The 27,697-nt window shown below is 46.8% G+C and overlaps 2 protein-coding genes across 4 annotated transcripts in view; one reads left to right on the forward strand and one right to left on the reverse strand.

Annotated features, from left to right (window-relative positions):
• LOC148502628 (uncharacterized) lies at positions 1-26,086 on the forward strand. 3 transcript variants are annotated; one of them, XR_015869991.1, is made up of 8 exons: positions 1-44; positions 4,561-4,603; positions 7,272-7,529; positions 9,170-9,248; positions 9,368-9,465; positions 9,928-10,228; positions 24,564-25,464; positions 25,809-25,829. XR_015869991.1 is itself a non-coding variant. In XM_088449598.1 (7 exons), exons 3-7 carry the CDS (start codon positions 7,518-7,520, stop codon positions 25,052-25,054), a joined length of 981 nt encoding a protein of 326 aa, XP_088305724.1. In that variant the 5' UTR covers positions 1-44; positions 4,561-4,603; positions 7,272-7,517; the 3' UTR covers positions 25,055-26,086. The 3 variants fall into 3 exon arrangements, 2 of the variants coding, with proteins under 2 accessions (XP_088305724.1, XP_088305725.1); XM_088449598.1 differs by having other exon boundaries at positions 24,564-26,086; XM_088449599.1 differs by having other exon boundaries at positions 13-44; positions 4,561-4,628; positions 24,564-26,086.
• Positions 1-27,697, reverse strand: part of LOC148502627 (uncharacterized) — an 87,190-nt gene that overhangs the window by 19,999 nt on the left and 39,494 nt on the right. The gene's annotated exons all lie outside the window — the stretch shown is intronic.

Consider the following 27,697-nt stretch of genomic DNA (forward strand, 5'->3'; position numbering starts at 1 on the left):
AGCGGGAAGAGGCAGAAATCGGCCATTGTTGTGTCTGGCAGCAGGTAATGGTATTTTTTATTATCATACTTGAGAAGCAGAATCTGGTGCCTTATTATTATCATACAGGTGGAGCAGACCTCAGTGTTTATATGATACAGGTGGAGTAGATCCTTCTGGGGTAGCATTATCATTATACAGGTAGAGCAGACGCCAGTGTTGGTATAATACAGGTGGAGCAGATCCTTTTGTTATAAAAGTACAGCTGGAACAGCCTCTGGTGCTGCATTTTCTTTATACAGATGGAGCAGACCCAAGTGTTGGTATAATTTAGGTAGAGCAGACTCTGGTGTTGCATTATTATACAAGTGGAGCAGACAGCAGTGTTGGTATAATACAGGTGGAGTAGAACTTTTTGTTACTAATATTCAGCTGGAGTAGACTTTGGTGCTGCATTATCATTATACAGGTGATATCAAAAGAAATAGGAAGTTCTCTATATTTGGGGGCACTCACCCTACTAATAAAGTGTAACCTGTAATAGTGTCAGTAAGAAATGACCGAGGTGTTAACTGTATAGTGCAATAAAGGCCTGATTCAGACCCGGTCGCAAGCGCTCGCAACCAGGTCGATGGTGGCCCAGAGCGCACCATCCGGATAGCGACGGGCAATCGCTACCAAAGGGGGCGTGCCGGGGGAGTGGCTGCCCAAACGGAGGCGTTCCTATGTGAACGCCTCCGTTTGGGGGCGGCCCCACTAACATCATGAGTGATGTCTGTGGGAGAGATTTCGGCTCTGTTAGAGCCAAAATCTCTCTGGGGCTTGCGGCAACGAGACCCTACCACAGGGGTCTTGTCGCAAGCCCGATGGTCTTGACCATCGCGACCATCTTCCTGGCCGCTCGCTATAGCTGTGGGTGGTCACCCACAGCTATGTGAGCGGCCAGGAGGCCGTTCTAAAACAAAAATAGCCCGGCCTTGATTCAGAGCGAGCGCTCTGTCAGAGCGTCCGGCTCTGAATCCGGGCCTAATTCAGCAAATACACAGAATGTAACAGAAAGATAATATATAAAGCCTGGTCTAACCAGGGCCAATAACCCCTCAGCACTGACCAGCTGTGTGTAGTGTTCCTTCTAGCTCCGGTGGGAGGCAGGGCGCCGGAGCTAGAGAGGGCATGCACGCGCGCGCACGACCGAGAAGGGGGCGTGTCTATAAGACGCGTCCCCTTTTCGTCACTCTTGAGGGCGTGCCCGGCACTTACGGACACGCCGGGCAGCCCCCAAGCCCTGCAGACAGGGAGAATAGATGCCGGGCGCATGCGCCCAGCGTCTATTCCCTGGCGGTGACCGGGTCACCGCATATTTCTCCACCCGCGGGACACTGCATCCCGCGGGTGAGAATGGCTCCCGCAGGCTGTGAGGGCAGGGTGCTTTTTGCCCTCCAGAAGGAAGTCAGGGCGCCGCGCCCCGCTAAAACAGCCTAGTGGGAACGCTATGTGTGATGGGAGATGTATATCACATATATCTGACATGGTGCACTCTTATGTAACATACATAGAATAATTGGGATGTAGTCTGGAAGCCGACGGTCTAAATGCCGACCCACGGCTTCCAGACTCTCTAATCCCGGCGTTATACTAATGACAGGCTTCGAAAACTAGACGTCTGTCATTAACCAGATGCCGGAAGACCGACGCCCGGCATACCGAACGAAGGTACACCGGGCGCGGACAGCCACGGGGGGGGGGGTTTCAGTGTGTGTGGTTAGGTTTTAGGGCTCCCGGGGTGAGTTAGGGTTAGGCACCCCCCCCATGCGGCTGGCGGTAATACCTGCTACACCCAGAATAATCCCATATATCTGACATGGTGCATTCACATGTAACACATATGGAATAATATATCTGACATGATGCATTCACATGTAACATACATAGAGTAATCACATTTATCTGACATGGTGCATTCACATGTAACACACATGGAATAATATATCTGACATGATGCAGTCACATGTAACATACATAGAATAATCCCATCTATCTGATCCTCGGTACAGGGGAAACAAAGCTTAGTTCTGCTGAATTTGAGACTGCTATAGAGTTTGCTCATGCCATTAATCATCAGATTATGCCGGTCATCATCAACTTTCGTGCATCCATGAAACCATTTGCACCATACATGTTTGAAGTGGCCACCAAGTATCTCCTCTAGCCTGGTGGATGTCCTACGCAGCTCCACCTCAGTTAGACACTTCTGTAGTAAATCCTATGAAGCAGATGGTCACCTCAGTTAGACACTTCTGTAGTAAATCCTATGAAGCAGATGGTCACCTCAGTTAGACACTTCTGTAGTAAATCCTATGAAGCAGATGTCACCTCAGTTAGACACTTCTGTAGTAAATCCTATGAAGCAGATGGTCACCTCAGTTAGACACTTCTGTAGTAAATCCTATGAAGCAGATGGTCACCTCAGTTAGACACTTCTGTAGTAAATCCTATGAAGCAGATGGTCACCTCAGTTAGACACTTCTGTAGTAAATCCTATGAAGCAGATGGTCACCTCAGTTTCATCAAGTGCAGAAATTGAAAGGATTTTTTCAACGTACGTTTTGTACAATTCCAAACGCGCAACAGATTGGAAAATGAAAAAGCAGCTAATCTGGTTCCATGCTAAGAGCATTTTCTGTTGTGGACAAACGTGAGGACGTGGACAAAGACATGTACATGATTAACTCAGACTCACACAACTGATTCCATGAAATTCAGCCTAATTGTACTTTTTGATGCAACTGTTTAGTGTGTATTTATTCTATTACTGTGTTCAATTTGTTACTTTTCTCACTTCAAAAATTGTTCATGTATTACTAAAACAAGGTGTAAACATCTAAAATTAAACAGTTTACTTAAAGAAATCCTATTTAAATCCCAAAAATCTTATTTAAATCAAATAAATCCGATTTTTTTATTTATTTTTTTATTTTATTTTTTAAAATCCCATTCTTATGCAACCCTGCATATAGTACAGCTGGAGTAGACCCTGGTGTTACATATAATACAGCTGGAGTAGACCCTGGTGTTACATATAATACAGCTGGAGCAGTCACTGCTCGGTGGGTAACAGACTATAGAGAAAGGGAGGTGTACGGAGCACTCAGACCCCCCATACAGAACGTATCAGCTGTAGCTGGCGGTCAGTACCCTCAGTAGGTGGTTATTAGTGTTACATATAATACAGGTGGAGCAGACCCTGGTGTTACATATAATACAGCTGGAGCAGTCACTGCTCGGTGGGTAGCAGACTATAGAGAAAGGGAGGTGTCCGGTGCACTCAGACCCCCCATACAGAACGTAGCAGCTGTAGGTGGAGGTCAGTACCCTCAGTAGGTGGTTATTAGTGTGGAAGTGACAGAATACACAGAGAGACACCATAGTGTACACCGGGTGATGTATAAGATGCACAGACGTCCTCTGTAATAGGCCCTGCTGACTCCTCACCTGTCTGAGGATTTCTTTTCATTCCTCTAATTATCGCCAACCTGTATGGAGCTCCCTCTGCTCCCAGAACTTTTTCTCACTGTCATGTGTGTAGGGTGCCAGTGTTTCCCAGCTGCAATCCTCAGGGATCCATGACAGTGCATGTTTTCCAGGTCTCCTCAGAATCACCTGTTAGATAATTATCGCTAACCTGTGGATCATTTAGATTGTCAGTCAGTAATGAAGGCTCCAGTATGGAGATATGGAAAACATGCCCTGTTAGGAATCCCTGGTGACTGGAGATAGGAAACACTGTTCTAGATCCTCAGTGAGTAACTGATTATCCTTCAATAAATTCTACAGCCTCTCCCCTGTGCTACATAAACATGGCCGGCAGCATTGTCACACATGTAACGTACATCCTTACTGTGTATTCCAGCATGACTTGGCATGCTGGGACTTATGGTCCCACTACAGCTGCGGAGTCACAGACTGTATAACACTGCTGTCACTCAGTAATTATTACAGATGTGGGAGCAGAGAAAATAATATGGGTGATTGTACACAAGTCACCCAGATATTAGGAGACAGAGGAATAGGGCAGTAGTGGGGGAGAGAGGCTGGGCTGGGAGATGTGGTGCGCTATCGGAGAGCGTATAATGGGGGAGCAGAGAAGTAGGGTGAGATGATGGGGGCAGAGACTTTATCCTAGGTTACTGCGGAGAATGACCTGAGGGTGGAATGAGGAGGAAAAGGTGGGTGGCCTGTGAGGGATCTGGCCTGGGGAAATATCTTGTTATATGGTGTTGTGTACTTGTGTATATTATACTGTGTGTAGTAATCACTGGTTATCAGGTGTGTGACCTGTGTATAGTGATGATTAGTGTGTATCAGGTGTGCGATATCAGGGTGACCTGTGTATAGTGATCAGTGTGTGACCTGTGTATAGTGATCAGTGTGTATCAGGTGTGTGATATTATTGTGACCTGTGTATAGTGATCAGTGTGTGATATGGCTCAGGAAAGAGGAGGGCTTAATAGTTACTCAGTGTTTCCTGAATGAATATGTTACATGTACTCTGATATTTATTATAATTATATTTACTTTTAGACACGTGAGGAACTAGAGAATCTTTACTAGAAGTTACGTGACGGTGAGACGTGTTGCTGATCACTGAGGTTGGACATGGACAAAAGTCACATAACTGAGAGGATACTAAATCTCACCCTGGAGATCATCTACCTGCTGACTGGGGAGGTGAGGGGATCTGGGAGTGTCACAGTGACATCACTTATATCTATAGTAATAATACAGGGACATGACTGGGGAGGTGAGGGGATCTGGGAGTGTCACTGTGACATCACTTATATCTATAGTAATAATACAGGGACATGACTGGGGAGGTGAGGGGATCTGGGAGTGTCACAGTGACATCACTTATATCTATAGTAATAATACAGGGACATGACTGGGGAGGTAAGGGGATCTGGGAGTGTCACAGTGACATCTCATATCTATAGTAATAATACAGAGACATGACTGGGGAGGTGAGGGGATCTGGTAGTGTCACTGTGACATCACTTATATCTATAGTAATAATACAGGGACATGGCTGGGGAGGTGAGGGGGATCTGGGAGTGTCACAGTGACATCACTTATATCTATAGTAATAATACAGGGACATGACTGGGGAGGTGAGGGGGATCTGGGAGTGTCACTGTGACATCACTTATCTATAGTAATAATACAGGGACATGACTGGGGAGGTGAGGGGGATCTGGGAGTGTCACTGTGACATCACTTATCTATAGTAATAATACAGGGACATGACTGGGGAGGTGAGGGGATCTGGGAGTGTCACAGTGACATCACTTATATCTATAGTAATAATACAGGGACATGACTGGGGAGGTGAGGGGATCTGGGAGTGTCACAGTGACATCACTTATATCTATAGTAATAATACAGGGACATGACTGGGGAGGTGAGAGGATCTGGGAGTGTCACAGTGACATCACTTATATCTATAGTAATAATACAGGGACATGACTGGGGAGGTGAGGGGATCTGGGAATGTCACAGTGACATCACTTATATCTATAGTAATAATACAGGGACATGACTGGGGAGGTGAGGGGATCTGGGAGTGTCACAGTGACATCACTTATATCTATAGTAATAATACAGGGACATGACTGGGGAGGTGAGGGGATCTGGGAGTGTCACAGTGACATCACTTATATCTATAGTAATAATACAGGGACATGACTGGGGAGGTGAGGGGATCTGGGAGTGTCACAGTGACATCACTTATATCTATAGTAATAATACAGGGACATGACTGGGGAGGTGAGGGGATCTGGGAGTGTCACAGTGACATCACTTATATCTATAGTAATAATACAGGGACATGACTGGGGAGGTGAGGGGATCTGGGAGTGTCACAGTGACATCACTTATATCTATAGTAATAATACAGGGACATGACTGGGGAGGTGAGGGGATCTGGGAGTGTCACAGTGACATCACTTATATCTATAGTAATAATACAGGGACATGACTGGGGAGGTGAGGGGATCTGGGAGTGTCACAGTGACATCACTTATATCTATAGTAATAATACAGGGACATGACTGGGGAGGTGAGGGGATCTGGGAGTGTCACAGTGACATCACTTATATCTATAGTAATAATACAGGGACATGACTGGGGAGGTGAGGGGATCTGGGAGTGTCACAGTGACATCACTTATATCTATAGTAATAATACAGGGACATGACTGGGGAGGTGAGGGGATCTGGGAATGTCACAGTGACATCACTTATATCTATAGTAATAATACAGTGACATGAGTGGGGAGGTGAGAGGATCTGGGAGTGTCACAGTGACATCACGTATATCTATAGTAATAATACAGGGACATGACTGGGGAGGTGAGGGGATCTGGGAGTGTCACAGTGACATCACTTATATCTATAGTAATAATACAGGGACATGACTGGGGAGGTGAGGGGATCTGGGAGTGTCACAGTGACATCACTAATATCTATAGTAATAATACAGGGACATGACTGGGGAGGTGAGGGGATCTGGGAGTATCACAGTGACATCACTTATATCTATAGTAATAATACAGAGACATGACTGGGGAGGTGAGAGGATCTGGGAGTGTCACAGTGACATCACTTCTATCTATAGTAATAATACAGGGACATGACTGGGGAGGTGAGGGGATCTGGGAGTGTCACTGTGACATCACTTATATCTATAGTAATAATACAGAGACATGACTGGGGAGGTGAGAGGGTCTGGGAGTGTCACAGTGACATCACTTATATCTATAGTAATAATACAGAGACATGACTGGGGAGGTGAGGGGATCTGGGAGTGTCACTGTGACATCACTTATATCTATAGTAATAATACAGAGACATGACTGGGGAGGTGAGGGGATCTGGGGGTGTCACTGTGACATCACATATATAATTTATTCAAATAAATAATACATCTAATTATTATTATTATTATTACTCCTGTAGCTTTACTGAGTGCTCTGTGGTTTCCCAGCCAATACCATAGAGTGATATTGCTGTTTGCACTATGCTATTTATATTCTCAGGCTGCCCACATACAGAGGACACAGAACAATAAACTAACTGTAGAAGCCTGGTCCTGCAGTAGTGATAAGCACTTGATACACTCCACTTTCCTGTTACATATGGACTACTGGTTCTGTTAATAGATTTTGGCATAATTAACCCCTTAAACTTACAAATCCAAATTAAAAGATTTTTCTCATTGATGTCTCCCTTAAAACACAGGGTTACACAGTAGTTAAGAAGACATCCGGTGACTGTGAGACACCCAGCAGTCATCCCCATGTGTCAGGAGGACTGAGCAGGACCCAGAGCCCCATCACGGTGCCTCCACCTCACTCACTGATACATGAGAGACACAATGACCAGAAGATCCTGGAACTCACCAACAAGAAAATTCAGCTTCTGACTGGAGAGGCGACTGCTGGGAATGGGACATTATACAGTAACACCAGGGGATGTGTCTGGGTGATGACTGGAGAGGTGACTGCTGGGAATGGGACATTATACAGTAACACCAGGGGATGTGTCTGGGTGAGGACTGGAGAGGTGACTGCTGGGAATGGGACATTATACAGTAACACCAGGGGATGTGTCTGGGTGAGGACTGGAGAGGTGACTGCTGGGAATGGGACATTATACAGTAACACCAGGGGATGTGTCTGGGTGAGGACTGGAGAGGTGACTGCTGGGAATGGGACATTATACAGTAACACCAGAGGATGTGTCTGGGTGATGACTGGAGAGGTGACTGCTGGGAATGGGACATTATACAGTAACACCAGGGGATGTGTCTGGGTGATGACTGGAGAGGTGACTGCTGGGAATGGGACATTATACAGTAACACCAGGGGGTGTGTCTGGGTGATGACTGGAGAGGTGACTGCTGGGAATGGGACATTATACAGTAACACCAGAGGATGTGTCTGGGTGATGACTGGAGAGGTGACTGCTGGGAATGGGACATTATACAGTAACACCAGGGGATGTGTCTGGGTGATGACTGGAGAGGTGACTGCTGGGAATGGGACATTATACAGTAACATCAGGGGATGTATCTGGGTGATGATTGGAGAGGTGACTGCTGGGAATGGGGCATTGTACAGTAACACCAGGGGATGTGTCTGGGTGAGGACTGGAGAGGTGACTGCTGGGAATGGGAATGTATACAGTAACACCAGGGGATGTGTCTGGGTGATGACTGGAGAGGTGACTGCTGGGAATGGGACATTATACAGTAACACCAGGGGATGTGTCTGGGTGAGGACTGGAGAGGTGACTGCTGGGAATGGGACATTATACAGTAACACCAGAGGATGTGTCTGGGTGATGACTGGAGAGGTGACTGCTGGGAATGGGACATTATACAGTAACACCAGGGGATGTGTCTGGGTGATGACTGGAGAGGTGACTGCTGGGAATGGGACATTATACAGTAACACCAGGGGGTGTGTCTGGGTGATGACTGGAGAGGTGACTGCTGGGAATGGGACATTATACAGTAACACCAGAGGATGTGTCTGGGTGATGACTGGAGAGGTGACTGCTGGGAATGGGACATTATACAGTAACACCAGGGGATGTGTCTGGGTGATGACTGGAGAGGTGACTGCTGGGAATGGGACATTATACAGTAACATCAGGGGATGTATCTGGGTGATGATTGGAGAGGTGACTGCTGGGAATGGGGCATTGTACAGTAACACCAGGGGATGTGTCTGGGTGAGGACTGGAGAGGTGACTGCTGGGAATGGGAATGTATACAGTAACACCAGGGGATGTGTCTGGGTGATGACTGGAGAGGTGACTGCTGGGAATGGGACATTATACAGTAACACCAGGGGATGTGTCTGGGTGAGGACTGGAGAGGTGACTGCTGGGAATGGGACATTATACAGTAACACCAGAGGATGTGTCTGGGTGATGACTGGAGAGGTGACTGCTGGGAATGGGACATTATACAGTAACATCAGGGGATGTATCTGGGTGATGATTGGAGAGGTGACTGCTGGGAATGGGACATTATACAGTAACACCAGGGGATGTGTCTGGGTGATGACTATCATTGTGTGTGTCAGGTTCCTATAAGGTGTCAGGATGTCACTGTCTATGTCTCCATGCAGGAGGGGGAGTATATAGAGGAACACAGGGCTTTGTGCAAGGACGTAATGATGGAGAATCACCGGCCCCTCACATCACTGGGTAAGAAAAGACTGTCATTTATTATACAGGGGAGAGCAGGTATGGGAGCCCCCTATATATACACATCACCTGATAATCACATATATACAATGTACTCAGTCACTGTGTGTCTCCTACAGATGGACCCAGTAACAGAAATACCCCAGAGAGATGTCCCCGTCCTCATTATTCCCAGGATTGTACAGAGGAGAATCACAGGACCCCACAGAAAAATCAGGTAGATGGGATTTATGATCTAAACAATGGGATGTAGTCAGCATCCTGGTGTGCGGGATGCCGACTGTCTAAATATCGGCATCGAAATCCCGACAACAGTATCCCGACCACCGGCATCCCGAAGGTAAGTATCGGCAGTTAGGGGAGGGTTAGGCACTAAGGGAGGAGGGTCTGGTTTAGGATGCGGGAGGGGGAAGTTAGATTTAGGCACCGAGTAGGGAGGATTGGGATACTTACTTTAAGGGATTCGGGATTCTCACTGTCAAGATGCCGCTGTCTGTATTCTGACCAGTGGTGGCATCCCGACCGCCGGGTACCCATGCCCAACACCAATATACCAAAGTGACTTTCTCTGTGTGATCTATAGAGAAGCTGTGAGTGTCTTATACACTGATATTATACTGTGTAATTTCAAGTAGTAACATCAGACATTATGCAATTTTTATTTTTATTATTTAATTAGGGTGAAGATCTGACTAATATTAAGATAAATTATATAGAAGAAAAAGAGACATATGTGACTGATATGAAGGCAGAAGATATAGAGGGAGAAGAAGAGACGTATGTGACTGATATAAAGGCAGACGATATAGAGGGAGAAGAAGAGACGTATGTGACTGATATAAAGGCAGACGATATAGAGGGAGAAGAAGAGACGTATGTGACTGATATGAAGGCAGAAGATATAGAGGGAGAAGAAGAGACGTATATGAGGGGTGATCAGCAGTGTAAGGAGGAGGAAATCCCTACAGATATCAGCACAGGTGAGTAATAAACACATTACAGAAAAGAGTCATATATTCTCCTTGTTCAGTCACTACAACACGTTCTTATTATACATCCTCCTCTGTCCGTACAGACTAATGAGAGAAATTTATCTAACAAGTGGGGGAGTCAGGATCCATCAGCCCCTATTATACTCCTGCTCTCCTCCTCACATCATGTCACTGTGTGTTACCAGCCCAGAGATCTGACCAGTCTCCTCCCCACACTCTCTGGTGTATCTCATACATTAGGAGCCATCAGCCTCTATTATACTCCTGCTCTCCCCCTCACATCATGTCACTGTGTGTTACCAGCCCAGAGATCTGACCAGTCTCCTCCCCACACTCTCTGGTGTATTTCATACATCAGGAGCCATCAGCCCCTATTATACTCCTGCTCTCCCCCTCACATCATATCACTGTGTGTTACCAGCCCAGAGATCTGACCAGTCTCCTCCTCACACTCTCTGGTGTATGTCATACATCAGGAGCCATCAGCCCCTATTATACTCCTGCTCTCCTCCTCACATCATGTCACTGTGTGTTACTTACCCAAATATGCTCTATATTAGACAATGCAAATGTCACACAAACTCGACCTTTTTACACACACAGAGCTATAACCACACTCCCGTCATATCACAATGGCTTCCTCCAGTCTCTGTGGTTGGATGATCTGTACTTTTGCGTTTTATCTGCTGACCTGTATCTGTATCCTGCTCTGTCCTTCTCCCTACTTCCTCATTCTGCTTTTGCACATCTGTGCCCTGCGCCATTCCCGTACCCTGTCCTGCTGCCTCCCCTGCTCTGTGCCCTGCACCATTCCCCTACCCTGTGCTGCTGCCTCCTCCGCTCTGTGCCCTGCACCATTCCCCTACCCTGTCCTGCTGCCTCCCCCGCTCTGTGCCCTGCACCATTCCCCTCCCCTGCTCTGTGCCCTGCACCATTCCCCTACCCTATGCTGCTGCCTCCTCCGCTCTGTGCACTGCACCATTCCCCTACTCTGTCCTGCTGCCTCCCCCGCTCTGTACCGCCATAATTCTGTGTTGCTCTGTCCTATCGCTCTCCTTCCCTCTCTGCGGTTATTTCTACTTCAGGGTCCATAGGGTATCCACAGAATACCTTGGGGTATAGGTGACCACAGAGTTAATTTTCAGCCTCCCAGGATGCACTGGGGTCCCTCTCCTATACCCCGCCTCCTAGCCAGGGCAAGCCAGTTTTGTAGGTGCCCGGCCAGAAGTCGGATCACCATAACAGAGGGGGGCTGTAATGGCCCCTGAAAATTTCTTCAAGGCAGCTGTGGCTGTACAAGATGAGCTGTAGAGCATGGACAGTCAGTACTGACGTCCATGCTGTCGCTCCTACACCCCGCCGGTCCAGAACGCCGGTACTGATCCGGGGATGCTGGTAGCTATCTGAGGTCACAGCTAGCGGTGACCCCGGATAACCTGGACTGTGGCCGGATTCAAGGGGGGCAGGTAAGCGGCGGGGTCCCACGGAGGGTTCCTGCCAATAACACAGTCTTGTCTCCAGGCAGGGGACTTCCTGGGGACAGGCATGCACGTGGAGCCAGGTACTGATCCTGCGCTTCCACTAGACCACCAGGGACAGCGGGCTGCGGCGTTGAGGATACACTCCAGGGGTTAATAGTATGCCAGGGGAGTGCGCCTTCCCTGTCTGACAGCCGACGGCTCCCCCACTGCACAGTGCCTCTCCACAGCGGTTTGGCAGGCAGTGTTCAGCGTTCCTCCCCGGGATCGCCTCCTCTCTGCACCTCGGCGGCCATTTTATTCAGATGTGCAAGCGCTGCTGGACGCTGAAGCTGGTGGCTGTGTGGTCCGGGTGCCCCCGCATACCTCTCTTTCGAGCTAAGGTCAGAGTATGCAGCACTGTTTCCTACCAGGCTCTGTGTCTGTGTAGTTGATTACAGTGTTAGTAGTGCAGGGAGTTATTTCTGCATTGTATGTGACTTACTGCTAGCGCTGTCTGCCTGTACTTTCACTTTGTCAGCCATTTTACTATCCCTGTCCTTTCTCTGCTACAAGCCCTTGCGGCCCGGTGCTGCAGGGTAGTTATTGTCTCACTATAAAAGCATTTATTTGTGGGGGGTCACATACCCTCCGTTGCACTCATCATGTCTGAGAGTGAACGTGATTTTTCCCTACTGCTAAAGTGTACCACATGTAATGTACCAATAGTGGAGGGTGCTGTAACCACTGAGGGTTTATGCAGGGCATGTTTTCTGATATCACACCCGATTACTGTCACTGCGCCTGTGCAGGAACCACCCTGGGCTTGTTTTGCTAAGGCACTTACAACCCTTGTGGGTCAGCTGGCCACACCCCCTGCGTTGCCCCAAATGGGGTTATCACAGCATTCGGTAGTGTCCTCACCCATACAGCTCGCCCCCCCAAGCCTCGCAGGAGCCTGCGTGGGTAAGTTCACTGTCCAATAGGGTGCAGCACCTAACGGACGTGTTACAGGGGGAGTCATCATTGTGGCCTGCTAAGCGGCCTGTAGTGTCTCAGAATGTTCTGCATGATGAGGATGACATGACATCTGATGACTTTTACATTTTTGACCTTTCAGACCAGGAGCCCCTTCGTACTAAGTAGGCGGTCTAAGTCTGCCTAAAATATATATACCAGGCATTATACGGGCAGTCCGTGTGGTCTTGGTTGTTGAAGATGACGATCCCCCCATGGCCAAAACTAAATATGCCTTCTTTAAGGGTATTAAAGGTTATGCCACTGTATTCCTCGATCTGGTCAGTTGGTGGATCATTTAGAGGAGGCGTGGAGAAATCCGGGTAGCAGATTCCAGCCTCAGAAACGTTTGGCGGTTGCATACTTCTTTGAGGATAATTATTTTTTCCAAGTGGGAAACTCCTCCGCAGGTGGATTCTCATGTAACACGCCTAGTGAGGAGTGCTACATTACCCATGCCCTCCGTGTCCTCCTTAAAGGATGCCACGGATTGTATGGTTGAAATATGCCTAAAATCCATTTATTCCCTTGCTGGAGGGGCGTCCAGACCGGCTATGGCCATGTGCTTGGTAGCCAGAGCCATGGAGCGCTGGGCTGATAGCTTGGAATTGTCTCTGGACTCTGACTCGTCGACTGAACAAGCGGAGTTGGTGGGCAATCTCAGAGACTCAGCCATGTATATTAATGCGGCAGCCCTGGACATAGGTCTCCTCGCTTCCAGAGTCTCGGCAGCCATGGCAGCTTGCCGCACCCTATGGTTGCGCTTTTGGAAAGCGGATGCAAATTCCAAAAAGGGTTTGGAATGCTTGCCCTTTAATGGACAGGTCCTCTTTGACCCTGATCTGGACAAAATTGTGGCTACTCTGGCAGCAGCTAAGTCTGCGTGTCTGCCATCGGCTACGGTCCCATCAGTGTCTGGTGCTTCGTCCTTTCGGCCCTATAGGGCCCAGGGTAAGTCCAAAGTGCAGTCCTTTTTTAGGCAGTCAGCAACCAGGAAATCTGCCAAGCCAAAGAAGCAGGCTTGGAGTACAAGACATCCTACTCCCAAGTTTGACGATAAGCCTTCAGCCTGATTGGACGGGCCTCCCCTTGGGGGACCCCAAAGTGGGAGGCCGGCATCTTCAGTTCGCCCAGTGCTGGTATCTAACTACCGTGGACACTTGGGTCAGAGAAGTGGTCTCTCGGGGGTACGCCCTTTCCTTTTCGGCAAAGGTTGTTTCACTACAGGCCTTCCATCAGATCAGGTCAAGGCCCTGGAACCCCAGAAAATGCTGCACTCTATGCTGCAGGCTGGAGTTATAGTGCCTGTTCCGTTATCCCAGCAGGGAACGGGATATTACTCGAATCTCTTTCTGGTACAGAAACCCAATGGGTTTTACCGGCCCATCCTCAGCCTCAAGTCCCTAAACAAGTCTTTGAGGGTTCCTCGGTTCTGGATGCAGACCCTCTGTTCCATTATATTGGCAATGGAACCTGGGGATTTCATGGTGTCCATGGACATTCAGGATGCCTACCTGCATGTCCCTATTGTTTTGGCGCACCAGCAATTCCTCAGGTTTGCGGTGCTAAACCGCCATTTTCAGTTTCAAGCACTGCCCTTTGGTCTGGCCACTGCGCCTCGAGTATTTACCAAAGTCATGGCGGTCATGGCAGCCCACCTGCGGATGCAGTGGGTCCGCCTGTTGCCCTATCTGCATGACCTCCTGTTGTTAGCAGGGTCTCCAGAAATCCTTCAGCACCATCTGCAACTGACAATATCTGTGCGGCAGAATCATGGCTGGCTGATAAACGGGAAGAAGTCCTCCTTGGTTCCCTCACAGAGGATGCTCCATCTCGGAGCCCTGTTGGACTCCCAATACCAGAGGATCTTTGTGACAGAAGACTAGATATCTGCATTACAGGCAAGGATACGCAATTGCCTCCGCAGTCTGTGCACTCAGCAATGAGGTTACTGGGCTCCATGGTGTCGATGTTCGACATGGTGGAATATGCCCAGTTCCACTCCAGACTTCTGCAGAGGTTGATCCTCTCCAGATGGAATGGGTTGCCCAATCGGATAAAGACACAGACAATTGTGCTTTCCCCGGAGGAACGTCTGTCCCTAGCCTGGTGGCTGCAGACTGCTCACCTGAACAGGGGCCATCCCTTTTGGATTGCGGACTGGGTCCTTCTGATGACGGACGCCAGTCTCTGAGACTGGAGAGCAGTGACGGGTCCACACTACTTTCAGGGAAGGTGGACGCCAACAGAATCTGCACTTCTAATAAACATCTTGGAACTAAGGGCAGTATTCAAGGCTCTCCAATAAGCAAGACATGTCATCCACGGAAAACCCGTGCAGGTGCAGTCAGACAACGCCACCACGGTGGCTTGCATAAATCGCCAAGGAGGAATCTGCAGTCAGACGGCCCTGACAGAGGTGTCCCGCATGCTAGCATGGGCGGAATGCAATCTCCCTGCCATCTTGGCAGTGCTCATAAAAGGAGTCCTCAACTGGGAAGCAGACTTTCCCAGCTGTCAAGACATGCATCCAGGAGAGTGGTCTCTCCACCAGGAGGTGTTTCAGCTACTGGTGAACAAGTGGGGCCTTCCAGAGATAGACCTCATGGTCTCCCGACACAACAAGTTTCCTGTGTACGGGTCAAGAACAAGAGACACAGAGGCACTTCTGGTGGTAGACACTCTGCCGGTCCGGTGGACCTTACAGTTTGCATACCTCTTCCCTCCATTCTCCCTTCTTCCTCACGTGATTCACAAATTCAAGCAAGAAGGCGGCACGCTCCTGCTGATAGCTCCAGCGAGTCCCTGACGGCACTGGTACTCAGACTTCCGGAGTCTATCCATAGACGCTCCGATGCTGTTGCCTCTACGTCCGGACCTGTTATCTCAAGGTCCTTGCCATCACCCGGACCTGGGTCGTCTGTCTTTGACGGCGTGGCTGTTGAGACTGCCCTCTTGAGGTCCAGGGTTTTTCCAGCTCTGTAGTTAACACCATGCTCAGAGCTCGGAAGCCGGCTTCTGCAAGAATTTACCACCGAGTGTGGCATACTTTCTTTGAATGGTGTCGCCCTAGAGGCTATGATCCTCAGGTTTTTAGGATATCCAGGGTTTTGGCTTTCCTACAGGCGGGCTTAGATCATGGTCTTCGCCTTGCTTCCCTGAAGGTGCAGGTTTCTGCCCTCTCAGTGTGGTTTCAGCGTAGGGTTGCTACACTTCCTTATGTCCGCACCTTTATGCAAGGTGTACTTTGCATACACCCCCTTTGTTCCACGTGTGGCTCCTTGGACTCTGACTGTTGTCCTGAGGGCTCTTCAAGGACCGCCATTTGAACCACTGGGCTCAGTGGATTTAAAATGGCTTACAGCTAAAACTGTGTTTCTTCTGGCCATTGCTTCGGCCAGAAGGGTGCCAGATTTGGGGGCTCTCTCATGTCACCCTCCCTTTCTGATTTTCCATAGGGACAGGGCAGTGCTTCACACTCGCCCTGGGTTCCTACCTAAGGTGGTATCTAGTTTCCACATCAATGAGGAAATCATAGTACTGGCCTTTAATTCCCCAGACCTCTCTGCTGGTGAGTCCTCCTTGGATGTGATACGGGCTTTACGGATTTATGTTGACCGTTCCAGTTCATTTAGGAAATCAGACTCTCTGTTTCTCCTCTATAGTTTCCATAAGAAGGGTTGGCCTGCCACTAAGCAATCTTTGGCAGGATGGATTCGCATGGCGATTTCAGAGGCATACATTCATGAAGGCTTTTCTGTACCATCCTCTGTTAGAGCTCATTCTACTCTGTCTGTGGGTCCTTCATGGGCAACTCACCATGGTGACTCTGCTGTTCAGCTTTGCAAGGCAGCCACGTGGTCTTCTGTCCATACCTTTGTGAGGTATTATGCTTTTTATACCTTTGCCTCTCAGGATGCTCCCTTCGGACGGCGGATTCTCCTTCCAGCACAGGAGCATCCCCGCCTTTAAAGGATACTGCTTTGGGACATCCCCAAGGTATCCTGTGGAAACCCTATGGACCCTCCAGTAGAAAATAAGAGAGATGGTAAGAACTTACCCTTGTTATCTCTATTTCTACGAAGTCCATAGGCTTCCACAGGACTCCCGCCCTGTCGCACCTGTACTGCAGATGGGCTTTGCTCTGGTCACCGGTTTTTCCGTCTCCTTTTGGTGAGAATGTGATTCTTGATTGTTCCAGACTTTCTTCTCCTCCTTCTCCGGCCTATGGCTTTTGTCACATAACCTGGCTTGCCCTGGCTAGGGGGTGGGGTATAGGAGAGGGACCCCAGTGCACCCTGGGAGGCTGAAAATTAACTCTGTGGTGCCCGATGTCTGACGTCATCGCCTATACCCCAAGGTATCCTGTGGAACCCTATGGACTTCGTAGAAATAGAGATAACAAGGGTAAGTTCTTACCATATCTCTTATTATACAGTGACTCATTACCCTAATTTAGTAGCATGACTTTGGTGGGGCTACTCTCCCTGAGGATGACCAGAGGACCATATAGAGCTGCTTTTGCTACATATATATCCACCTGGAGAACTTTGTGTAGCGTGGAATCAGCAGTTGTTGGTAGTCTACAAGTTTCCCATGTTTATGTGTGAGGGCGGTCTAGATGGATATTGTGGTGAACCACTGTCACTGGCTAATGAGGCTTTCTGCTCTGTGATGATGGCTAGGGAACGTTACCCAGCAAAGTCTGTATTTGGGTGAGATATGTGACATCTTCATGTTTGAAATATGCTGTTAATGTGATTGTGACTTTATAAGCAAATATTTTATCTGTTCATTTAGAGTCTTATTTGTACAGCCATGGCCAAAAGTTGAGAATGACACCAGTATTGGTTTTGGCAAAGTTTGCTGCTTCAATGTTTTTGGCCCTTTTTGTCAGATGTTATTATGGTATTGTTAGAAACTGATTGTAGTCTGGTCAGAAATAGTGCCAGTCTTGAGGGTGGATTTTGCATGGACTAATTGTGGCCACGAGGCTTACGGAGGTGGTACAGGTTTTTTGGGCTTTGGGAGGCAGCCTTGGGGCTGGCGAGCTTTGGCTCATTGTGGCCAGAGGCGCGGAGGTGAGATGCAGCCTTTGGGCTGTTGGAGCAGCCTAGAGGCCTGGTTGTGGCCTTTATAGTCGTGGCCAAGGTACTAATGGTGTTTAGCAGCCTTTGGGCTGTGGGAGTAACCTTGAGGGCTGATTGTGACCTGGGGCCCAGGACCGTTGCAGCCTTTGGGCTGATTAGACTCAGGTGAGGTATGCAACAAGAACGCAAAGCTGCTACCAGTGCCGCCGGGATGACACTGGCGACTGTGTGCTAGATTGCGCACCTGGAACGCAGAGTAGCTACCAGTGCCGCCGGGATGGTACTGGCACCGAATGGTGACAGATGCTTCTGGGGTAGGAAGCGCTCCGTCCTGCCCAGATGGTACAAGCAGCACGCGTGGACGAGATGCAAGTGTGCCGCCTGGATGGAATAAACGGCACACATGAAATACAGGTAGACTGACTCAGGAGCTCGACTGACACGCAGGAGACTGGGAACCAGAAGTACGAAAAACTCTATCACCGGCATTGAGTGAAGGGCTGGCTGGAATTTACAGAAACAGGGCCCAACCAGAGCAGGTATCCATAATGACAGATTATTGAGCACCTGGGCTGTGTTCAGACAGAAGAATCAATCAATGTGCACACATAGACAGGCAGTAATTAATGCCGTGCCTCAGGCTGGAAACTGCAGAGCCTAACAGGTATACTGAAGTAAAATGACAAGCATTGTGAGTGATCCCACTCCCTTGACTGAGAAGCAAACCCACACATGAATAGTCTCAGGATGCTTTGCTGTTGGCATGACACAGGACGAAGACTTTTGGAGGATGGCCTGGTGTCAAGAAGGGCAGCAAAGAAGCCAATTCTCTCCAGGAAAAACATCAGGGACAGACTAATATTCTGCAAAAAGTAAGGGATTGGACTGCTGAGGACTGGGGTAAAGTTATTTTCTTTGATGAATCCCCTTTCAGATTGTTTGAGGCATCTGGAAAAATGCTTGTCAGGAGAAGGAAAGGTGAGCGCTACCATCAGTCCTGTGGGTATGCAGTCGGGAAGCCGGCGGACCTAATCCCGACAACCGGCTTCCCGACTATCATATCATGGCAAGGGTCTAAAGACAGGCGTCGATATGCCGACGCCTGTCATTAGACATACGCCGGGAGTTCGACGCCCGTCATCCCGAATGAAGGGACGCCGGGCGCCGAGCATGGATAGCCGCATTGGGGGAGGGCTAGGTTTAGGGTTCCCAGGGGGGACTTAGGGTTAGGCACCCCCCTCCCGGGAGGTTCGGTTTAGGCTAGGGGAAAGGGGAGTTAGCGTTAGGCACCCCCGGGGGGACTTGGGGTTAGGCAACTCCCCGGGGGACTTGGGTTCAGGCGGTGGGGAAGGGGGGGGTTAGGTTTACGCACTGGGGGGAGGGTTAGGGTTAAGCACCCCTAAGGGAGGGTTAGGGGGTAGAAATAGGTTAGTATATATTTACCTTTGACGATCAGGATTTCCTCCTCTGCTGGGATGCCGCTGTCAGGATTCCAACCGCTGGGCATGGGTCCGGCAGTAAATCATACTGCTTCAGTCCAGTGTCGTGCTAACAGTAAAGCATCCTGAGACCATTCATGTGCGAGATTGCTTCTCAGCCAAGGGAGTGGGCTCACTCACATTTTTGCCTATGAACACAGCCATGAATAAAGAATGGTACCAAAACATCCTCCAAGAGCAACTTCTCCCAACCATCCATGAACAGTTTATTGACGAACAATGCCTTTTCCAGAACAATGGAGCACCTTGCCATAAGGCAAAAGTGATAACTAAGTGGTTCAGGGAATAAAACATCAAAATTTTGGGTACTTGGCCAGGAAACTCTTCAAACATTAATCCCATTGAGAACTTGTGGCCAGTCCTCAAGAGGCGGGTGGACAAACAAAAACCCACAAATTCTGACAAACTCCAAGCATTGATTAGGCAAGAATGGGCAGCCATCAGTCAGTATGTGGCCTAGAAGTTGAGTGACAGCATGCCAGGGCGAATTGCAGAGGTCTTGAAAAAGAAGGATCAACACTGCAAATATTGACTCTTTGCATAAACTTAATGTAATTGTCAATAAAAGCCTTTGACACTTATGAAATGCTTGTAATTTTACTTCAGTAGACCATAGTAACATCTGACAGTATACCGGTATACCATAGTAACATCTGACAGTATACCGGTATACCATAGTAACATCTGACAGTAGACCATAGTAACATCTGACAGTAGACCATAGTAACACCTGACAGTAGACCATAGTAACATCTGACAGTATACTATAGTAACATGACAGTATACCATAGTAACATGACAGTATACCATAGTAACATCTGACAGTAGAACATAGTAACATGACAGTATACCATAGTAACATCTGACAGTAGACCATAGTAACATCTGACAGTAGAACATAGTAACATCTGACAGTAGACCATAGTAACATCTGACAGTAGAACATAGTAACATGACAGTATACTATAGTAACATCTGACAGTATACCATAGTAACATCTGACAGTATACTATAGTAACATCTGACAGTAGAACATAGTAACATGACAGTATACTATAGTAACATCTGACAGTAGAACATAGTAACATCTGACAGTAGAACATAGTAACATGACAGTATACTATAGTAACATCTGACAGTAGAACATAGTAACATCTGACAGTAGAACATAGTAACATGACAGTATACTATAGTAACATCTGACAGTAGACCATAGTAACATCTGACAGTAGACCATAGTAACATCTGACAGTATACCATAGTAACATGACAGTATACCATAGTAACATCTGACAGTAGACCATAGTAACATCTCACAGAAAGGGCTAAAAACAATGAAGCACCAAACCTTGTGAAAACCAAAACTTGTGTCATTCTCATAACATTTGGCCACGGCTGTAGTTTGTATATTTGTAAATGTAATAATGTGGTTGTAGTTTGTACCTGCAAATTAAACAAATATACTTCTTCATTCATAATAGTAACATAGTGGTGTAGTGGTTAGCATTGCTATCTCTCCACACTGAAGTCATGAGTTTAATTCTAACCCAAGGTGCCATCTCTGTGGAGTTTGTATGTGTTTCCTCCAACCCTTTAAAAACCATAGGCCCGTATTCAATTAGGTGCGAAAAGTCTGAATCTGCGGAAAAGTATAGCGGATGACGTCATTTCGCCAGGCGAAAACTTTCCGCCGTATTCAATTGAAACTTGTTTTTGCATTCCCGAATACGTAATGTAATAGGCGAAAAAGATTAGCCTATGAATAGCAGGCGGAAAAAAGTGCAGAATTTTTATTTTGGGGTGCAAAGGTGGGGAAACCACTCTGGGCCCTTGGGGTCAGCCCCAAAAAGGATAACTGCGTAAAAAAAAAAGTGAGACACCCCAAAAAATGACTTTGAAAATGGGTGTGAAAAAGTACAAAGTCGAGGTACAAACTTCAAAACTAGCAAAATAGTTTTTTGGGGGTCTGCAAGTGTAGGTGAGGTGAGCTTTTGATTGCAGGTGCTTGTTGAGGGTGCGTTTTTTTGTTTTTGAAAACTTCACTTTAGCGACTTTAAACCATGCTAGTACCCATTTTCATGTACCCCAAATTTGACAGGACTACTTATTTTCTCCAAAAATAAAAGTTAAATGTTATACTTCATCACTTGTGCTCAGGCGCTAATTGGAAGCAATTGTCACAAGTTAAGTGCCCCAAATTACTCCATTAGGGCTAATCGGGGACATCTATAGTGATCCCCAATGTTAGTGCATCTTTTGGGGGGTGTCAGGCTCATTTCTCCATTTTTTTACAGTACTTTTCGCATGTTTAAGTTTCGACAGGTCTCGTTTTTTCTCGTCCTTTGGAATTGAATAAGGCGAATAGTGGAGGCGCGCACGAAAAGTTTCCACAGCCAAAACACGCGTAGTCGGCGAAAAGTATTGCATGCGGAAAAAGTATTGCGAATGCGAAACTAATTGAATACGGGCCATAGTGGTAGGTTGGCTTCTGACACAAAAATTAACCCTAGTGTGTGTGTATATGTGTCTCCATGTGGTAGGGAATATAGATTGTAAGTTCCACTGGGGCATGGACTGATGTGAATGGCTAAATATTCTCCGTAAAGTGCTGCTCAGTGTGTCTGTGCTATATAAAGTGCTGCTCAGTGTGTCTGTGCTATATAAAGTGCTTCTCGGTATGTCTGTGCTATATAAAGTGCTTCTCGGTATGTCTGTACTATATAAAGTGTTGCTCAGTGTGTCTGTGCTATATAAAGTGCTTCTCAGTGTGTCTGTGCTATATAAAGTGCTGCTCGGTGTGTCTGTGCTATATAAAGTGCTTCTCAGTATGTCTCTGCTATATAAAGTGCTTCTCAGTGTGTCTGTGCTATATAAAGTGCTTCTCAGTATGTCTGTGCTATATAAAGTGCTTCTCAGTGTGTCTGTACTATATAAAGTGCTTCTCAGTATGTCTGTGCTATATAAAGTGCTTCTCGGTATGTCTGTACTATATAAAGTGTTGCTCAGTGTGTCTGTGCTATATAAAGTGCTTCTCAGTATGTCTGTGCTATATAAAGTGCTTCTCAGTGTGTCTGTGCTATATAAAGTGCTTCTCAGTATGTCTCTGCTATATAAAGTGCTGCTCGGTGTGTCTGTTCTATATAACGTGCTTCTCGGTTGTTTGTGCTATATAAAGTGCTTCTCGGTGTGTCTGTGCTGTATAACATGCTTCTCGGTTGTTTGTGCTATATAACATGCTTCTCAGTGTGTCTGTGCTATATAAAGTGCTTCTCAGTGTGTCTGTGCTATATAACGTGCTTCTCAGTGTGTCTGTGCTATACAACGTGCTTCTCGGTATGTCTGTGCTATATAATGTGCTTCTCGGTTGTTTGTGCTATATAAAGTGCTTCTCAGTGTGTCTGTGCTATATAACATGCTTCTCAGTGTGTCTGTGCTATATAAAGTGCTTCTCAGTGTGTCTGTGCTATATAAAGTGCTGCTCGGTGTGTCTGTTCTATATAACGTGCTTCTCGGTTGTTTGTGCTGTATAACGTGCTTCTCGGTGTGTCTGTGCTGTATAACGTGCTTCTCGGTGTGTCTGTGCTATACAACGTGCTTCTCGGTGTGTCTGTGCTATACAACGTGCTTCTCGGTATGTCTGTGCTATATAACGTGCTTCTCGGTATGTCTGTGCTATATAACGTGCTTCTCGGTATGTCTGCTATATAAAGTGCTGCTCAGTGTGTCTGTGCTATATAAAGTGCTACTCAGTGTCTGCTAAATAATATGCTTCTCAGTGTGTCTGTGCTATATAAAGTGTTGCTCAGTATGTCTGTGCTGTCACGGCCAGGAGGGTCTCGGCATGGTGGTCGGTGGCTATTACCTGTGAGGTCACTATGACGGGGGGTGTCTGGTGGTGGCGCTGGTGTTTGGCGAGAGGCTTTGGCTGCGCGTGGTTCTGTGCGGGCACATTGTCACGTGGTGAGGCCTGGCGGTGTTTCTGTTCCGTTTGGCATGGGCGCCGCCATCTTGTCTTCTGACCATGTGATTCAACTGCCCAATCTTGGTGACTCATGTTTTCCCTCCAGCCAGTCATAGCACGGCACGGGGTATTTAGGAAGGTCCAGAGCCTTCCTTCATTGCCAGTGCAACGTGTATCTCAGCCTAGCTGAGAGGGAGTTCTCTGTGCTCATCTCTTGTTCCTGTGTATACGCTATCTGCCAGCCTACTTGTCCGCTCCAAATAACCCACTGGACTACCCTGCATCCTCCACTGCCTTTTCCCCTGCCTGAGTGCCTGAGCCTGCTGACACCCTACACCCTGCCTCTATTTCACTCCCAGCTGGACCCATCACCTCTGCCTGTGTTTATTTCAGTTCACTAACCTACATACCTGGACTGTTCTTATCTGCCACTATCTGGACATTCTACCATTATCCTCACTACAGTAATCAAGTGCACTTTAGTGCTAAACCTGGACTTTTGCTTTTGCCATTCCCATATCTTCTAAGCCACTCATTAAAAATTCTACCTTTTTATTTAATCTGCTTCTGTGTTTGCTCCTGTCACCACCCCGGGTCCACAACTAAACCAGAACATTACATGTGCTATATAAAGTGCCGCTCGGTATGTCTGTGCTATATAAAGTGCCGCTCGGTATGTCTGTGCTATTTAAAGTGGCGCTCGGTATGTCTGTGCTGTATAAAGTGGCGCTCGGTATGTCTGTGCTGTATAAAGTGGCGCTCGGTATGTCTGTGCTGTATAAAGTGGCGCTCGGTATGTCTGTGCTGTATAAAGTGGCGCTCGGTATGTCTGTGCTGTATAAAGTGGCGCTCGGTATGTCTGTGCTGTATAAAGTGCCGCTCGGTATATCTGTGCTATATAAAGTGCTGCTCGGTGTGTCTGTGCTATATAAAGTGCTTCTCAGTGTGTCTGTGCTATATAAAGTGCCGCTCGGTGTGTCTGTGCTATATAAAGTGCCGCTCGGTGTGTCTGTGCTATATAAAGTGCCTCTCGGTGTGTCTGCGCTATATAAAGTGCTTCTCAGTGTGTCTGTGCTATATAACGTGCTGCTCAGTGTGTCTGTGCTATATAAAGTGCCTCTCAGTGTGTCTGTGCTATATAAAGTGCCACTCAGTGTGTCTGTGCTATATAAAGTGCCGCTCAGTGTGTCTGTGCTATATAAAGTGCCACTCAGTGTGTCTGTGCTATATAAAGTGCTTCTCAGTGTCTCTGTGCTATATAAAGAACTGTGAGTAATAATACAGTTATTGTATTTCCAGCAGATGGACGCACAAGCAGGAATGACTTGGAGGGAGATCTCATCTTGTCTACAGATATTAAAATAGAAGATGACATCACACAGAAATTTCCAGGAGATAATCCTGTTATGCTAAATATACATCCAGTACCTCACAGTGCAGCTATATCATGTGATCTCTCTAATTGTAACCAATGTTCTTCTGATACCTCCGCTTTTGTTACACATAGTGTAGCTCATACACCTGATAAAATATTTCCTTGTTCAGAGTGTGGGAAATGTTTTACACACAAATCACATCTTGTTACACATCAGAGAAGTCACACAGGGGAGAAACCATTTTCATGTTCTGAGTGTGGGAAATGCTTTAAGGAGAAATCACATTGTGTTAGACATCAGAGATATCACACAGGTGAGAAACCATTTCCATGTTCTGAGTGTGGGAAATGTTTTACACGGAAATTGCACCTTGGTAGACATCACCTGTCGCACAGGAGAAAAGCATTTCTATGAGCTGTAACAAAACAAGATTATGGCAACACTTCGGTCACACAGTATTTTAACATCTTCATTTTTTTTTCCGCAGATAATTGGGATGTGTGTCATTGATATAAAAAGAGGAGGGATGTGCAGCGCTTGGGAAATCTAAACAACAATAAATAATTCATATAGGGCTTGATAAAGATGCAATAAAATTGTATAGGTTCAATATGAAGACTCTCAGGGGTGGTGACAGATTTCATCTGTACCTTCAGGAGGAAATCTGGATGTTCTAACTGAATTCCCTCCACCCAAATGATTTAATCAATCGAACTGAACACTATCACCTGATATTTCTGTGGTCTTTCAGATAGAAGAACCCCCTCACCTGCTCCTGTATGACTTCACTTATGTGTGTCACGGTCAGAGCTGTTTTTTATCTGGTGAGTCGCGGTCTCTGCCTGTACGGGTGCTTTGGCGCAGTCCTACCGGTGGGGATGCTGGTGTCTGGAGGTTGGCGTGAGGTGTGCATGGATGGGCACTGCTGGGTGCCGCCATCTTGGTTTTGGACATGTGACATAAATGGGCCAATTAGGTCAGAGCATCTGGTGTGAACTCTCAGCAACCAATCATGCACCTTCCCCTGGTACTTAAGGGTTGTCAGCACACCCTCTAGTTGCCAGTGCAACGTATACACGGCATAGTTGTGTGAGAGTTCTCTGTGCTCCTTAGCTCCTGTTATTGCAGTTCCAGCTGTGACTCGTTTCCTGATCTGTCTCCACCTCAGGCTGTTCCCGAATACCCGCATCTACCCTGCCATACCCCGTTACTTACCTCACTGTTGTGACTTTGTCAGCTCTCCGGACTCAGAGCCCACTCCAGTATACAGACTTCTGTTCCTCAGTTACTCCTCCATTGGACTCTCTGCTTCTCTCCCTGTCATTGATTCTCAGCCTCACTATTTGGACTATACTCTTGTGCCAGGACATGTTTTCTGCCTCACATCACTCGGACTTGTTTATTTACTGCCAGTTACTTGTTTACTACCATTTCATGAATATTAATAATCCGAATAAACCTGCTGCATTTCAGTACTGCAAACCCGTTCCTGTATGTACTCCTCAATCCACCCCGGGTTCACAAAATAGCCCAGACCTGACAATGTGATTTTTTTTACCTCTTTATTTATGTGTGTGTGTGTGTGTGTGTGTATATATATATATATATCTCTGTGTGTGTGTATATAAAATATATAGTAAAAATGATGACATAGTTATCCACCCTGCTGACAAGGGCAGAGCGATTGTCATACAGATTGTGTCTGATTTATAGGTCTGATATCATGAATCGGCCTAATGATGGAGTTACATACAGTAAATTAATGAGAGATCCCACCATGTCGTTCAAACTGGAAATTGCCAATGTGTTACAACAGGCTGTCACAGATGGTATCATTACCAAACAAATCATGGAGGCACTTGGTCAGGAATACCCTGTTGTTCCTTTATTATAAATCAAGAACAGATAACAGCAGTCGGCGCTCATAGGGGGGGAAGACAAGATGTTGAACCACTAGCTGCTCTTTCAGGAAATATCCCAAATTCCTTCAACAAATGTACAAAAAAGAAAATGCTCTGTGGTTGGAACCACCTGCCCACAGTTTTTGCCTACCTGGTTTAAACATTACAAGGTACTACGTTATGTGAATATCCTGCCTACAGTTTTTGCCCACGGGAGCTGTGGTCTACCTCTTGATAGCAGTTCTAAAAATCCTGTCTATTTGGGCAATATATCATCTGGGGCTTGTTAGCCCTGAACATCCAGCCCCAAGTTTTTGCCCACCAGTTTGGTAACAAGATTATACTATAGCTATACAATTATGGCACCAGGAAGCTTCACTTCATAATCAGACTATCCCCGTTTAAGGACTTTGGTCCTGAACACCCAGCCTAAAGTTTTCGCCTACCAGCGTGTCTTTAAGACCCATTACATATTAACACAATTGTTAGTTATATTGTCTCATTACACTTCCCAACTGGCACTCAGACATTAGACTCCAATACCACAGAGCGCTTTTTTGTACGTTCCTTTATTATACACCATCCCAAAGATACACAAGAGTGCGACTAGCCCACCAGGTCGGCCGATTGTTTCTGCCCATGGTTCGATTTTCCAACCCATTTCACAATGTTTAGATATTTTGTTGCAGCCGTGTGTCACTAAAGACTGACCTTAAGGATACGACTTCCCTTTTGGTTGAATTGCAACACCTGGGAACCCTGCCTAACAATACGCTGCTGTGTACCCTTGATGTATGCAACTTGTGCACCTCCATTCCCCATGAAGCGGGGTTGAAAGCAGAACAGGAAATTATTATTGACAACTCTCCCTATCAGGGCGCGGGACCTAGCTTTATTATAAAACTAATATCTTTGCTATTGCATCAAAATGATTTTTTATTTGATGGCAAGTTTTATTTGCAAAAGGCCGGTTGCGCCATGGGTTCGAATGTCGCACCAACCTATGCAAATATTTTTATTTTCACAGGAGAAAAAAATTTGTTTTTTTGATTATACAGAAATTAATTGGCATATCCTTTTGTTATATTGATGACCTCATTTTGTGGACAGGCAATGCAGAAATACTACATCAACACATTGAGACTATTAGCCAACT

Source organism: Taudactylus pleione, unplaced genomic scaffold (assembly GCF_031769625.1).
Source record: "Taudactylus pleione unplaced genomic scaffold, aTauple2 ptg000488l, whole genome shotgun sequence".
NCBI lineage: Eukaryota > Metazoa > Chordata > Amphibia > Anura > Myobatrachidae > Taudactylus > Taudactylus pleione.